General features: G+C 45.4%; 2 protein-coding genes across 3 annotated transcripts; both read right to left on the bottom strand.

Annotated features, from left to right (window-relative positions):
* Positions 1-3,518: 3,518 nt before the first annotated feature.
* Positions 3,519-5,201, bottom strand: LOC123068275 (loricrin). The gene is made up of 2 exons (XM_044490805.1): positions 4,877-5,201; positions 3,519-4,767 (listed from the first exon to the last, which is right to left on the bottom strand). Exon 2 carries the CDS (start codon positions 4,669-4,671, stop codon positions 3,916-3,918), a length of 756 nt encoding a protein of 251 aa, XP_044346740.1. The 5' UTR covers positions 4,672-4,767; positions 4,877-5,201; the 3' UTR covers positions 3,519-3,915.
* Positions 5,202-5,563: 362 nt separating this feature from the next.
* On the bottom strand, positions 5,564-10,932 carry LOC123068274 (glycine-rich domain-containing protein 1). 2 transcript variants are annotated; one of them, XM_044490804.1, is made up of 10 exons: positions 10,693-10,931; positions 10,398-10,583; positions 9,744-9,864; positions 9,289-9,543; positions 8,713-9,168; positions 7,925-8,472; positions 7,353-7,548; positions 7,057-7,212; positions 6,123-6,960; positions 5,564-6,020 (listed from the first exon to the last, which is right to left on the bottom strand). In XM_044490804.1, the coding sequence occupies exons 2-10, from the start codon at positions 10,553-10,555 to the stop codon at positions 5,743-5,745; spliced, it is 3,006 nt and encodes a 1,001-aa protein (XP_044346739.1). In that variant the 5' UTR covers positions 10,556-10,583; positions 10,693-10,931; the 3' UTR covers positions 5,564-5,742. The 2 variants fall into 2 exon arrangements, with proteins under 2 accessions (XP_044346739.1, XP_044346737.1); XM_044490802.1 differs by having other exon boundaries at positions 5,564-6,960; positions 10,693-10,932.
* Positions 10,933-14,075: the final 3,143 nt, after the last annotated feature.

Genomic DNA, 14,075 nt, shown 5'->3' with positions numbered 1-14,075 from the left:
TAATTCAGTTACTTTGAACGGCCACGAGACAATGAACGGCACGGTGTGTATGTGCCGTACGTACTGCCGCGTCATTCAGAATTTCAGATGGTGCGAGTGCAACAGCCAACGCCACGATCTGTCTTTTTGTACACCGGACTGTAGCAGGAAACGAATCCTCCAGTTCCCCATACCTTGAACACTGACCGTCGGGTCCCAGGTTCGGGCCACATTTCTTTTCTTGGTCGACGACACTCCTGCTCCACATCGTCTTGCCTCTATTCTTGCAAAAAAAGGACATATCTAGACAAGCATCGTGCAAAGATGTAGCAGATCAGATGCATTGTGCAAGGTATATCAGCTAGTAGTACGAAATTCGGAGCCTGACATTTTCAATCACCACCTGCTGATAAATCAAACGAAACATTTACCACCTAGTAAAATGTGACGAAAACATCCTCTGCAACGTCATATAAACAACGGGAGAGTGAATTTTTTTCCCATGTCGGCTTTTTGCCAACGCTGATGAAACAATGCAGATGGATGATTTGTAAATATACACATCTTGTTAGACTTTTATGATGAATTCATAGCCTGAGTTTTTTTTTTTGCGGGTAATAGCCTGAGTTAGTTTATTCATCGCACGAGTCAGCATTGAATAGTTCGCTCAAGATCCATTTTTTTCTCTAATCTTTCCCTTTCCAGTTAAACATGATCGTATAAAATTGCATGATTGGTTGCAGGAGCATCAATACGAAGAATACACTCAAGCCCATGCTAATCCTCAATATCAACAACCGACACTCCAGGGTCAAATTTAAGATTGCTGAACCATGTGGTGCCACGATAATTACGCATATGCGAAGAAGTACCCGATAATCACAAATCATATAGTACATCGTACATACCACAAGTACAACATAATATATTCACCACAACGCATTGCGAACCACGAGTAGAGGCATGGCAAACTCCACAGGACAGTGTAGTTTTTACTCGTCTTCGTCTCCGACTAGAGCGTGCGGCATGCCATCACGAGCAGTCACCGCGCGGACACGGGCCACCTCAAGCATAGGCATGCTTACGAGGATGTGTTGAGCATGCCACCGCAGCCGGCGCCACAGCCTGAACCGCAGCCCCCTGACTTGGCCACTAGTAGAAAAAGGGGCTATTGTCCCGGTTGGTGAACCGGGACTAAAGGGTCGGTACTAATGCCTCCCCGCTTTAGTCCCGGTTCAATCCAGAACCGGGACTAAAGGCCGCGACCACGTGGAAGGGGTAATGGAAATTTTATGAATTTTTTTTTGAAATTTTTTTTTGAATAATTTTTTATTTTCACATTTCTGAATTATTTTAACCCCTAATCTCTAATCAGCACCCCTCATCACTGCTCAATTTATCTTCTTCTCTAATCATCCTCATCATTCCAAATCACCTAACTTCCCGAACGGTCACCCATCCTCCCACTCCCCCAGCCTGAGCACGCTTAACTTCCGGGTTCTATTCTCCCTCGTTTCCAAGTCTGCACTTGTTGTTTTCCTAACAATAGTAAGATGTCAATCCTATTAACCCTCAGGAATTTTGCTTGAGCATGAATTGACACATTTCACTGTTTGAGTTTCAAACTATTGTTTTCAAAAACAATAATTATTTATAAAACAATAGTTATTTTGAATAATTTATTTGACCATGGTTTGACCATAGTTTGACCACAGTTTGACCATAGTTTGACCACAGTTTGACCAGATTTGACCAAAATTCAAAATAACTGAACAAATTATTTACTAACACTAATATTCTAGAATAATTAGTTTGACCATGGTTTGACCATAGTTTGACCATTGTTTGACCATAGTTTGACCACAGTTTGACCAGATTTGACCAAAATTCAAAATAACTGAACAAATTATTTAGTAACACTAATATTCTAGAATAATTAGTTTGACCATGGTTTGACCATTGTTTGACCATAGTTTGACCACAGTTTGACCAGTTTTGACCAAAATTCAAAATAACTGAACAAATTATTTAGTAACACTAATATTCTAGAATAATTAGTTTGACCATGGTTTGACCATTGTTTGACCACAGTTTGAAATTATTTCGATTTTTTCCACTCTAGATATTAAAACCCCCGTAACTTTTTTTCTGTTAGGTTTTTGAGGATTTTGAAAATGTTTAACGGGGTTCCCCCGTTAAATTTGGATGTAACTTTTCGAGTAGATGATTTTTCATATAAAAAACTTTTTCATCCGAGTTAGTATGCAAAAGTTATGCCCATATTTACAAATTCCAGAGAGATTTTACAAATAAAGTCGAAATTCACATTTGCAAATTTTCCCAACAACTAGACCACATATCACATGGGAAACTTATTTTCTTTTTTTTTGACATTTCCATCATTTTCTTTTATTTTTTTAAAAAATTGAAAAGGCGATCCTGGGGGGAGGGGTAGAATTTGAAAATGGGACCTTTAGTCCCGGTTCGTGCCACGAACCGGGACTAAAGGTCTCAACCCCATTAGTCCCGGTTCGTGCCTCAAACCGGGACTAAAGGTCTACTCTTTAGTCCCGGTTTGTGGCATGAACCGGGACTAATGTGCATCGCACCTTTTAGTCCCGGTTTGAGGCACAAAACGGGACTAAAGGGCACAGGTGAACCGGGACTAATGCCTTAGCCGCACAAACCGGGATAAATGCTCACATTAGTCCCGGTTCGTGATTGAACCGAGACTAATGTGAAATTCGGCCCAGAACCATAGCCCTGTTTTCTACTAGTGGGCATGGCTCATCTTGGAGCCTTCCATGACCATGCCGCCACATCCGCTGTCGCAGCCAGCGCCACAGCCTGAACCGCAGCCCCCTGACTTGGCATGGCTCATCTTGGAGCCTTCCATGACCATGCCGCCACATCCGCTGCCGCAGCCAGCGCCACAGCCTGAACCGCAACCCCCAGACATGGCATGGCTAATCTTGGAGCCTTCCATGATCATGCCGCCACAACCGCCACCGTAGCCGGCGCCACGACCTAAACCGCAGCCCCTGACTTGGCATGGCTCATCTTGGAGCCTTTCATGACCATGCCGCCACAACCGCCGCCGCAGCCGGCACCACAGCCTGAACCGCGACCCCTAGACATGGCATGGCTCATCTTGGAGCCTTCCACGACCATGCTGCCACAACCGCCACCACAGTCGGAACCGCAACCAGCTGACTTGGCGAAACCAGTCTTGGAGCCTTCAATGACAATGCCGCCGCAAGCACCGCCACCGCAGCCAGCACCACAGGCTGAACCGCAGCCCCCAGACATGGCATGGATGGTCTTGGAGCCTTCCATGACGATGACACTGCAACCACCGCCACAACCTGAACCGCTACCGCCTGACTTGGCGAAGCCAATCTTGGAGCCTTCGATGACCAAGCCACCGCAACCACCGCCACAACCCGAACCGCAACAGCCTGACTTGGCGAAGCCAATTTTGGAGCCTTCGATGACCATGCTGCCGCAACCACCGCCACAGCCTGAACCGCAACCACCGCCACAGCCTGAACCGCAACCACCTGACTTGGCAAAGCCAATCTTGGATCCTTCAATGACCATTGCGCCCCAGCCACCGCCATAGCCGGAACCGCAACCGCTGCCACAACACGAACCGCAACCGCCTGACTTGGTGAAGGCGGTCTTTGGGCCTTCAATGACCATGCTGCCACAGCCACCCCCACAGCCTGAACCGCAACCGCCGCCACAGCCCGAACCGCAACCACCTGACTTGGCGAAGCCAATCTTGGAGCCTTCCATGACCAGTGGCTATTCCATTAGGGGGGCTTCAATAGGCTGAAGCCTACCCTCCAAATACCCTATTTCAACTAAACATACTAGTTGACAATTTTAGTAAGGTGTTTAACATGTAAATTGTAATGCATTTGCTAATTAGACTTAGAAACTTGATGTTCTGAGCCTACCCTTCAATTTAGTGCTAGATTCGCCACTGTCCATGACCATGCTGCTGCAACCACCGCCGCAACCTGAGCCACAACCGCTAGACTTGGTGCAGCTAGTCTTGGAGTGTTCGATCAACATGACGCCGCAACCACCACCATAGACCGAGCCACAACCGCCTGACTTGGCATGGCCAGTTTTGGAGCCTTCAACCACCATACCGCTGCAACTGCGACCACAACCTGAACCGCAACCGCTAGACTTGGCAATGCCAGCCTTGGAGCCTTCAATGGCCATGCCGCCGCAACCTCCACCACCACATCCTGAACCACAGCCACCTGACTTGGTGTTCCCCTCTTTGGAGCTTTCAATAATCATGTTGCCACCGCAGGAACTGCTGCATCCCGATCTACACCCAGCAGACTCAATATGGCCATTCTTGCTGCCTGCAATGATGCCACAACTCGCACGACCATTCTTGTAGCTCATGGTGACCACAGAGACACCGCATCCACCACCACAGCCTGATCCACAACCACCACACTTAGAATCAGCCACCTTCGCGCTTGCAGTGACTGAGCCACCATAGCTAGCATGCCCAGCCTTGTCACTTGCCATGACCATGTCACTGCCACCATGCGTGCCACAAGCGCCACATTGCCCCGGACCAGCAGTGGCGCCTGCTGCTTCACCTTTCATCGTTTGAGAAACCACTGTAGTATCAGGCTCAACGGTTTCATCCTTCGGTACCATGGCACCTTCGATGAGCTTCGCACCATCTTTGCCAATGGAATTCAAAAACAAGAATGATATTGCGATCCAGGGAAGCAGAAACCAATCCTCATCCACCTAATTTAAGTAAGAACGTACCGTGCATGAGTATATCTCAGATGCAAGAGAATTTATTTGAAGTTTTTAACTACTTAGAAGGATATGTCATTAGAGCTGAGCACTGTACCGTGATAAATTCCGATTCAGTGTCAACCAGCGCGACTGCTTTGCTATAGGGGTGTTCAAAAGAGAACTTCAGAGCGGTAACTACTGCAGTATCTTCAGCATACTGACTGTAGCATTTGAGTTCATATGCTAGTTTCCTTCCCCTGCATAGTTTGATCTGCTTTGTTCAAAAAAATACAAAAACTGTGAGTATGCTAAATGCATAAACATTTATTTATTTACATATGACTTAATGCAATCACTATATTTTGAGCGAACACCCTGCATGTATGCATGAATTCATAAATGGCAAGGATTAATTACTGAAATTTTGTATTCCCAACACAAGACACACTAGAGAGGGTAGAGACTGTCGATCAACAATACCCTGACAGAAGAAGAATGAAACGCCTCATCAGAATCGGAAAATAAACTAATTCCCAAACATAGTGGTCTCTTGTGTTGTTGAAGAGACAAACAAGATGGATGGCGACAGATACTACCTGCGTATAGGGACTTTGAACGGTGCTAAATACATCCACTTGAGAGACAAACTTTTACGGACGGAGGGAGTATCAGTGATTTCAGCATGATATATAGGGACTTTGAACATAAACAAGCAGCAAGATTTTCATGCCAAAATTTCTAGATAAGGCCAGAACTGTAGCACCAAATCTTAACTGAAAGCACATATCAAAGGATTGTTTCGGAAAAAAAACACTGGCAATGGATGCCATTCATTCCTTAAAACTGAAAACCCAAACATTAAATCTCAGTTCAACTTTTCCACCAACTTAATTATATTGAGCTGAAATATAATAATAACAATTTTATTATTGCTTCTAGGGCATATTTCCATCACATGCTACCACAATCATCACCACAGCCTCAACCGCAACCGCCGCCGCAGCCCGAACCGCAACCGCCTGACCTGGTGAAGGCAGTCCTGGAGCCAATGACCATGCTGCCGCAACCACCGCCACAGCCTGAACCGCAACCACCTGACTTGGTGAAGGCAGTCTTGGAGCCTTCAATGACCATGCTGCCGCAACCACCGCCACAGCCTGAACCGCAACCGCCGCCACAACCCGAACCACAACCGCCTGACTTGGTGAAGGTAGTCTTGGAGCCTTCAATGACCATGTTGCCGCAACCACCGCCACAGCCTGAAGCGCAACCGCCGCCACAGCCCGAACCACAACTGCCTGACTTGGTGAAGGTAGTCTTGGAGCCTTCAATGACCATGCTGCCGCAACCACCGCCACAGCCTGAACCGCAACCGCCTGACTTGGCGAAACCACTCTTGGAGCCTTCACTGGCCATATTTCCGCAACCACCGCCACAACCCGAACCGCAACCGCCTGACTTGGTGAAGCCAGTCTTGGAGCCTTCCATGACCATGCTGCCGCAACCACCACCGCAGCCTGAGCCACAACCGCTAGACTTGGTGCAACTTGTCTTGGAGTGTTCAATCAGCATGCCGCCGCAACCACCACCACAACCCGAGCCACACCCGCCTGACTTGGCATGGCCAATTTTGGAGCCTTCGACCACCATACCGCTGCAACTGCCACCACAACCTGAACCGCAGCCACCTGACTTGGTGTTCCCCTCATGGGAACTTTCAATAACCATGTTGCCACCGCAGGAACCACCGCATCCTGATCCACACCCAGCAGACTCAATATGGCCATTCTCGCCACCTGCAACGATGCCACAGCTCGCGTGACCTTTCTTGTAGCTCATGGTGACCACAGAGACACCGCATCCACCACCACAGCCTGATCCACAACCACCACACTTAGAATCAGCCACCTTGCCGCTTGCAGTGACTGAGCTGCCATAGCTAGCATGACCGGCCTTGTCACTTGCCATGACCTTGTCACCGCCACCAGCCGTGCCACAAGCTCCACATTGCGCCGGACCAGCAGTGGCGCCTGCTGCTCCACCTTTCACCATTTCAGAAGCCACTGTAGTATCAGGCTTAACTCTTTCACCCTTCTGTACCATGGCACCTTCGATGAGCTTTGCACCATCTTTGCCAATGGAATTCAGGAATAAGAATGATATTGCGATCCAGGGAAGCAGGAACCAATCCTCATCCACCTAAATTTCAGTAAGAACACCATGAGTATATCTGAGATGCAAGAAAATTAATTTTAACCACTTAGAAGGATATGTCATCAGAACTGAGCATTGTACCGTGATAAACTCTGATTCAGCGTCAACTAGTGCGACTGCTTTGCCATAGGGGTGTTCAGCAGAGAACTTCACCGCAGTAACGGCTGCAGTATCTTCAGCATGCTGACTGCAGCATTTGAGTTCATATGCTAGTCTCCTTCCCCTGTATAGTTTGATCTGCTTTGTTCAAAGAAGTACCAGATCTGTGAGTATGCTAAATGCATAGACGTTTTTATATACATATGACTTATTGTAATCACTATCTTCTGAGCGAACACACTGCATGTATATGAGCTGTAGAATGCAGTTGCCCTTACCAGTTTGCTGTCGTATTTGAGCTCATTTATGCAGCCATCCTTGCTTGGTTTCAGGTCAAGAGTGATGGATGAGTTGGAGTTGTTAAAAGACCATTTGTTTTCCGTGAATTGTGCAAGCTGCAATGGCTGCTCTGATGACTTTGTTACTCCGACCAATTCTCGAACGAGAGCCATGCCACTCTTGGCCTTGTGCTCCCTGAAGTAAAGGGGAGGAATTTCTCATTAGACCAGAAGAAACTGATATTTTTTTCTTAAACATGGTAAATAGAACTTTCCAGTGTCCACTGGAATAAATTTGGATCTGGTTTGAACGCAAAATACAAAGACTGCTATATAAATTGAATATTAATTCCTGCCGCAAATGCCGATTTTGCAGTTTGAAATGAATATGTAACAACACCATATGTTATTAGCAATCAATGTATCATATAGTAACTTTTTATTCGTTTCTGCAAAAAAAATACCACTAAGTATCATGCAGGACTTACTAATCAGCAAACAAATGCGTATCTAGAATCAATGTACAGTTCCTCACATATATGTATCGATTCATACCACGGAAAAAAGAATACCTTATCTGAAGACGAATGAGTTCAGTACCACAATCATACACGAAGCGAGTCCAGGAGCTCATATTTTGATCCTCGATGGAATGTGGCAATAGACAGGCCCTCAGAGAGCAAGGCTTTACATTGACCATGCTAAGGACCTGTGGAGCCTGCCTTGGGACAGTACAAGATGCGGCAACACGAAGACTGACAGGAGGGGAACCGGCATACGCACCACAAGTTTTCAGTTCAAACCACCTCTCAAAGGAGAGACTAGAATCATGCCCTGTAACCTCTTGAAGAGAGATCGAAACCTTCCCCAACGGTTCTGGTTTCTTCGATGATGATGATGCCCCAAAACAGGCCTGATCAACCATTACTGTAAGAATGATTTCGCCAGTCGGTTCGCATTGGAAACCTGCTCCGATACTCTTCCCTGTTTTCGATGAAATATCCAACCTGCCGCCATCACGGATGAATGCATCTGGTTTAGTCTTGGTGTACCATACATAAACGCTTTTCTCAGGAATTGCAGATGGTAAATTCTTGATGTCCACAATCTGTAAATACAACTGCAAAGAATGAAAATATTTTGAGTTAGTAAATTCAGTAATTGTCTCTTGACAAAAGAAGCGGTCAATCATGTTTTTAGATAACCAATATCAGACGTGCTTCCAAATCAATAATAATATTAATAGTACAACATACCACATTCTGGGTTATTTTATTAGATCACAAAAATCTTTGCAAAGTACTCGTGTAAATGTTGCTTCATGGATAACAATAAGATGTAAAAAGGGTGTCAAGCATACCTCCACAACGTTTGTTTCAAGAATAGCAAGATGCTTCTCTGCTTCACCGACACCAAAAACACTATCGCCCTCACCACTGAAAATCTGAGGAACGGATGTCACAGGAGATGGCAAGCTTCCACGGTACATAGCGCCAGCCTTCCAATACCTCACACCAAAGCTATTCTCAAACTGCTCGGTGGTCCCTGAAAATCCGGTGTCGAGCTTCTTTCCTTCAGCTCGATCGTCATCCGTGTCATCATGCTCCAGAACTCTCCCAAGGAGACACAGCATGTCATTGCAGTAGGCAACAGAATTCAGTTGGTGAGTGTGCCACATTAGATCCACATCGTAGGTTGGCACACGAAAAAGGTTCATTCCTTTCTCCTGGTTCATCTTGATCAGATACAAAAAACCTTTGTACCGAGCTAAAGCGTCTTCAAGAAAACGCTGATCATGCATGTTTGGTGTTCCAACCTGACAGAAACAAAGGAACTCACTGACTTTCTGCACATGTTTATTTATAGTTCTTGCATATCTTTTTCTTTTACAGAAAGGTTAGTAGTACATCAGAGCAAAGGTTAGTAGTGTAACTACCTGGTAGACGAAAGAAGACTGTCTCTTAACAGCTGAGACCAGATCATAGGAAATGCCTCCTGCGGTTTCATCACCCACGTAAACAGAATCGTCGGAAGGGCTGCCACTGTACTCCAAGTCAAAAGGCTCTCCAGGATATAACTCAGTCCAAACTTTCTCGGACCGATCCTTGGACTTTGCTTGAATGGAGGACCTGACATTCTTACAGTCCAGTATCCTGCCATATAATCTCTTGCAGTCCTTTATATATCGAGTCTGAAAGATATCTGTTGTTAGCAGAGCAAAACTAACCAGAAACAATACAAGATGATTTTGATTTAGACATTTCCAATCATGTTCACTAGTGTTTCTCTCTCTTTTATGCCAAGACGTGCAAATAGACAAATACTAGCTCTCTCTGGTGTTGACAGAATTTGAACAGCGACACGCGAGCATCTGGGAGTTAATATGCATACCGGGTTAAGCCGATGGCAGTGCCATATCCATTCACAGTCAAGCGGAACAACCAAAGGCTCATCATCTGCAACAGTGGCCTCGGTGTGCTTGGCAAGAAGGGGAAGCCAGCAAGCTTTGTACCTAGCACAAGAACAAAGTCTTCAAAGTCTATATGACACAGAGAACATAATTAATTTAGTATCAGTGAATTTCTTTTACATAGTTTCAGCATGATATATAGGCACTCTGAACGTAAATAAGCAGGCAGATTTAATTTCATGCCAAAATTTGTAGATAAGGCTAGAAGTGTAGCACCAAATTGTAACTGAAAGCACAGATCAGAGGACGGTTTCAGAAAAATTACTGGCGATCGATGCCTTATTAAAACTGAAAAACCAAACATGCATTCTCAGTTCAACTCTTCCACCAGCTTATACCAAGGTTAACTGAATTAGTGGTTTTGTCTAATTTTGCTCAAGCAGGTGTTTGTCAGGTGATTCACCAAGAGTTTATCGAAAGTTCGAAACATGGCAACGATTACTGAGAGAAATTTTATCCCCAACACGACCCCGACAGAAGAAGAATGAAACACCTCATCAGAAAATAAGCTAATTCCCAGACGCAATGGTCTCTTGTGTTGCTGAAGAGGCAACAAGATGGATGGCGATGGATACCTGCGTATGGCCCTGTGGAGCAGCGGGCCGTCGTAGAGCCACCGGCGGCGGTCGACCGCGGCTAGGAACTCCAGGTGGCGCAGCGCGGCCGGGACGAGGTCCTCGCCGATGCCGATCCCCTGCGCCGCCGCCCACCGCGACTCCTGCTCCGCGTCCATCTTTCTTCTCCCCCTTGCTCTGACCCACCTGCAGTTGGGGTAATAGATTGGGTTAAATCAAATGAACCACGGGAAGGGAACGATCACGAGACGGCGATCATGGGCGACGCAAAAGATTATCAAACTAGAACAAGAACCTGAGGGAGATTGCTGCGCTACAGACTCTGTCACCACGGCTCCTGTCCTTCGCGCGCTCCCTATTTATACAGTGATGCGGGGAGAGGATGGAGATAAATTGTTGACGAACTGAAATACTGGCATCGATCGCTATCCACAGCGACGCGGCGCGATACCGATAATGTATGAGCTGCTTTCAGTTAAGGGCGGGCCGGTCGGCACCCATAGCGTGTGTTGCGCAGCCTCTGCACACTTTCTGAGCCCATATCCATGAAGGATCTTTCTTGCCAACTCTGCACACTCTGTACTACGGAGCCAGAGGAGTACTGTACGAGCATGGGTGTACTACACTACTCCTAAAAATAATGACACTTTGAAATGCAGAAAAGAGATGCACCATTACAAGCACTCCATCCATTCACAAATATAACATGTTTTGGATATTTCAATACGGACCGCATACCGACTGAAACGAATGCACGGACACACTAAAACGCATGTATATACATCTGATTCAGAAAATGGTATAGCACATTTTGTATTTTTTGTGAACGAAGGGAGTACAACTTTAATTTAGTCTGAAATTGAATAGACCCATCACCAAACTGTGGCAATAATTCAGGAGGACCCTAGCTAGTCCTTGCAAAAAATATTGTTGCTTGCAAACTTAGAAAACCATGTACTGCACATCCCACTTGGATTATTCAATATTGGAGATGCTCTCTCTGGCTGTGCGGATCATGCCACTTCCGGAGCATGCGCAGCATGCACCATAGTGCTGTAGTACACACGTACTGCAGTAGTACAGGGCTCAAGGCGTTTGATCGTACGGTACGTCACACACGTACTGCAGTAGTACAGAGCATCTCCAACAGTTCCGTAAAATAATTACAGTTTAGGTGAAGTTGGGGGAAAAAAAGCTCTTCAACCATTTCCGTAAACACGCAAAAAATTATGAATCCCATATAATCTTCGAAAAATTTCATTCATCTATGGGAACATGGTCCTTTCCGTAAAATTGCCACGCGAACTAAACGCCACTGGAGTCCACACTGTGCAGCTCGCTCGCCGTCGCTGAACACAGTCATGATGTCAGCCAACCACCGTGCCGCCCACCTGCCGCAGTCGAATACCACCGTCCGATGTTAGTTGGCGTTGCGCCACCGCCAAAAACCACTCTTAGAGAAAGTTTTCACTGGAACCGAAAGAAGCCCTCACCTGAGAACTTCCTCTAAGTTATATGGGTACCTCATAAAACCACTTCTACGGAGAGTTTTTTACAGGAACCGTTGGCTTATATACTAAAAAATCATCTATTTATGAGCTTCGGCTTTGGCTTTGGCTTATATCATCATGTAACAATACTGAGTCATAAGTCAAAAGCCTGTAAGTAGGTCATTTTTTTGCTTATAATCCAGTGCAAAAGCTAGAAATAAGATCAAGGCTCACGTTGGTTATCGGAGGAGGCAGAAGACAACTTATAAGAATGGAGTGTCCCCTCCTATCAAACTAGTATTTGGCCCTCTTTTAAAAGTGAAATTTTTGTTTTTGCCACTTTAGTTTTGCCCATTTTCCTTATCTATATCTATACTACTATATAGTGTACCAGTTTGAAACTTTTAAACTTCAAGACCAGGAATCAACCCTAGCGGTTGATATAGTCCATCCAATGGTTCAAAATGCTGGGATTCGCATCAACAGTACATGCTACAGTAGCAGCGAAGATACTGCTGCCTTCTAGAACCATCGACATTTTACCCATGCAGAAAATGTTCAGCTGCTTACTGCTGTTCTCCACTACGTCCGTGTGCGTGCCTCTCATGGCATACGCATCCAATCTGTGAGGGCCGGCAGCGCGCGCGGTAATCGCGTTGACGAGAGGTTCTTAATGGAGAAATGGAAGCGATCTATAGTGCAAGATACTGATCCAGGGAATGACTTGAGAATTAGTCACCGGTGGTTGGACAATTTCATTGGATGATAAAAGAGTGCTTTGGATGGATAAATGGAAGCAAGAGGGTCTCAAGTCTCAACCATGAATATCTTCATTCGTAATGTTTCTTTTGGCTCTATCTATTAGCAAATCTTTGAACCTTTTATTCCTCTTATGAAAATCACTCTGTTATTTATTTATTTGATTTGATTTGACTCACACTCCAAAATCACCCCGTTATATTAAGACGTGCATTGCACGTGCATACATACTAGTATAACTCTAGCTTTTGACATTTCACCTTTCCCACTCTTAGCTTTTGACAATACAACAAAATTTTTATTCCGTGGCAAAAGCAAAATAATATCATTTCACTTTTGCCTATTTTGATGTAGGTTTTGAGGCAGAGTGACGGTGACCAAGATCGAGCAAAAATTATATAATCTAGAGGGATATGCTAAAATTGGTAACCTAATTCATGATGCTTGTGTTGTATCTAATGCCAAGGTAGAGTAAGTGGAGATAGGGCTGAATCAACAACTTACCGAATTATGTAGGAGAACCATCACATAAGTGTGCATGCTCACCCAAAAATGGTACACATACGGGAGATTCTTATGGTCTCTTTGTGACAGCCTGGATTTTGACTTCTCTCTTTTTCCGGACTTTCTTTTGCCTTTGCTTTGGATTTGGAGTTTTGAATCAATACAAATGGACTTGAACACTTGGGCCTACCCTTGATTTTCACCCAAGTGACCCATCCACCTTTCCTTCTTTGAAAACTCCAACAAAAGCCCAAGGGATATTTTTCATAAAAGAAAAATATTCATTTTCCTCCCTGAAAATCACTTCAGAGAAGTATGCTCAAAAGCAACCCCTGGTTTTCTTGCTCCAAAAATCCTGAATAAATTCACAAATATTCTTTGAACCCTAGCGCACCTTCCTGAGCAAAAATATTACATAACTTTTTGGAATATTTTTGCTACAGAAAATCATTTCTGTTCTGGACAGAATGATCACTTTGCACAACAAGTATATTTTTGCTTGATCTTTTGGGGCTGATCTTTTCTGAGCTTGATTACCCTTCTAAGTGATTGCTAAACCTCAAAGCACATCCTTCAGTTCTCATTAGATTTTTCTCAGTGAAGCTCACAAGTTTCTGTCCAGAAACTTGCCAGGAAGAAAACCACTCCCATAGTTCACCTGTGACCCAGCCAACCGTACAACACAACCAAAACCAATAAGGACTACATGCCAGACATGTTGTTTGCGCTTAGCTTAGCCCGATGCCAAAGTTCACGCGGTGACGACGTTCGTCCAGGGGGGTTGGCATGCGGCCGACGCGCTCTGCGCTCTGCGGTGCGCTAGAGCCTCTGTTCCGCGCGTGCTCGCTGCCCCGGCTGCAGCACCTTGCCAAACCACGCCACCATCCTTGTTTGCACCCCCTTAACTCTGCCCTGGCGCTCGCCG

The sequence above is a fragment of the Triticum aestivum genome, chromosome 3B, assembly GCF_018294505.1.
Source record: "Triticum aestivum cultivar Chinese Spring chromosome 3B, IWGSC CS RefSeq v2.1, whole genome shotgun sequence".
In the NCBI taxonomy this organism is placed as follows: Eukaryota; Viridiplantae; Streptophyta; class Magnoliopsida; order Poales; family Poaceae; genus Triticum; species Triticum aestivum.
Note: the sequence above shows the minus strand (reverse complement) of the source record. Positions and strands in the feature narration are given on the sequence as shown.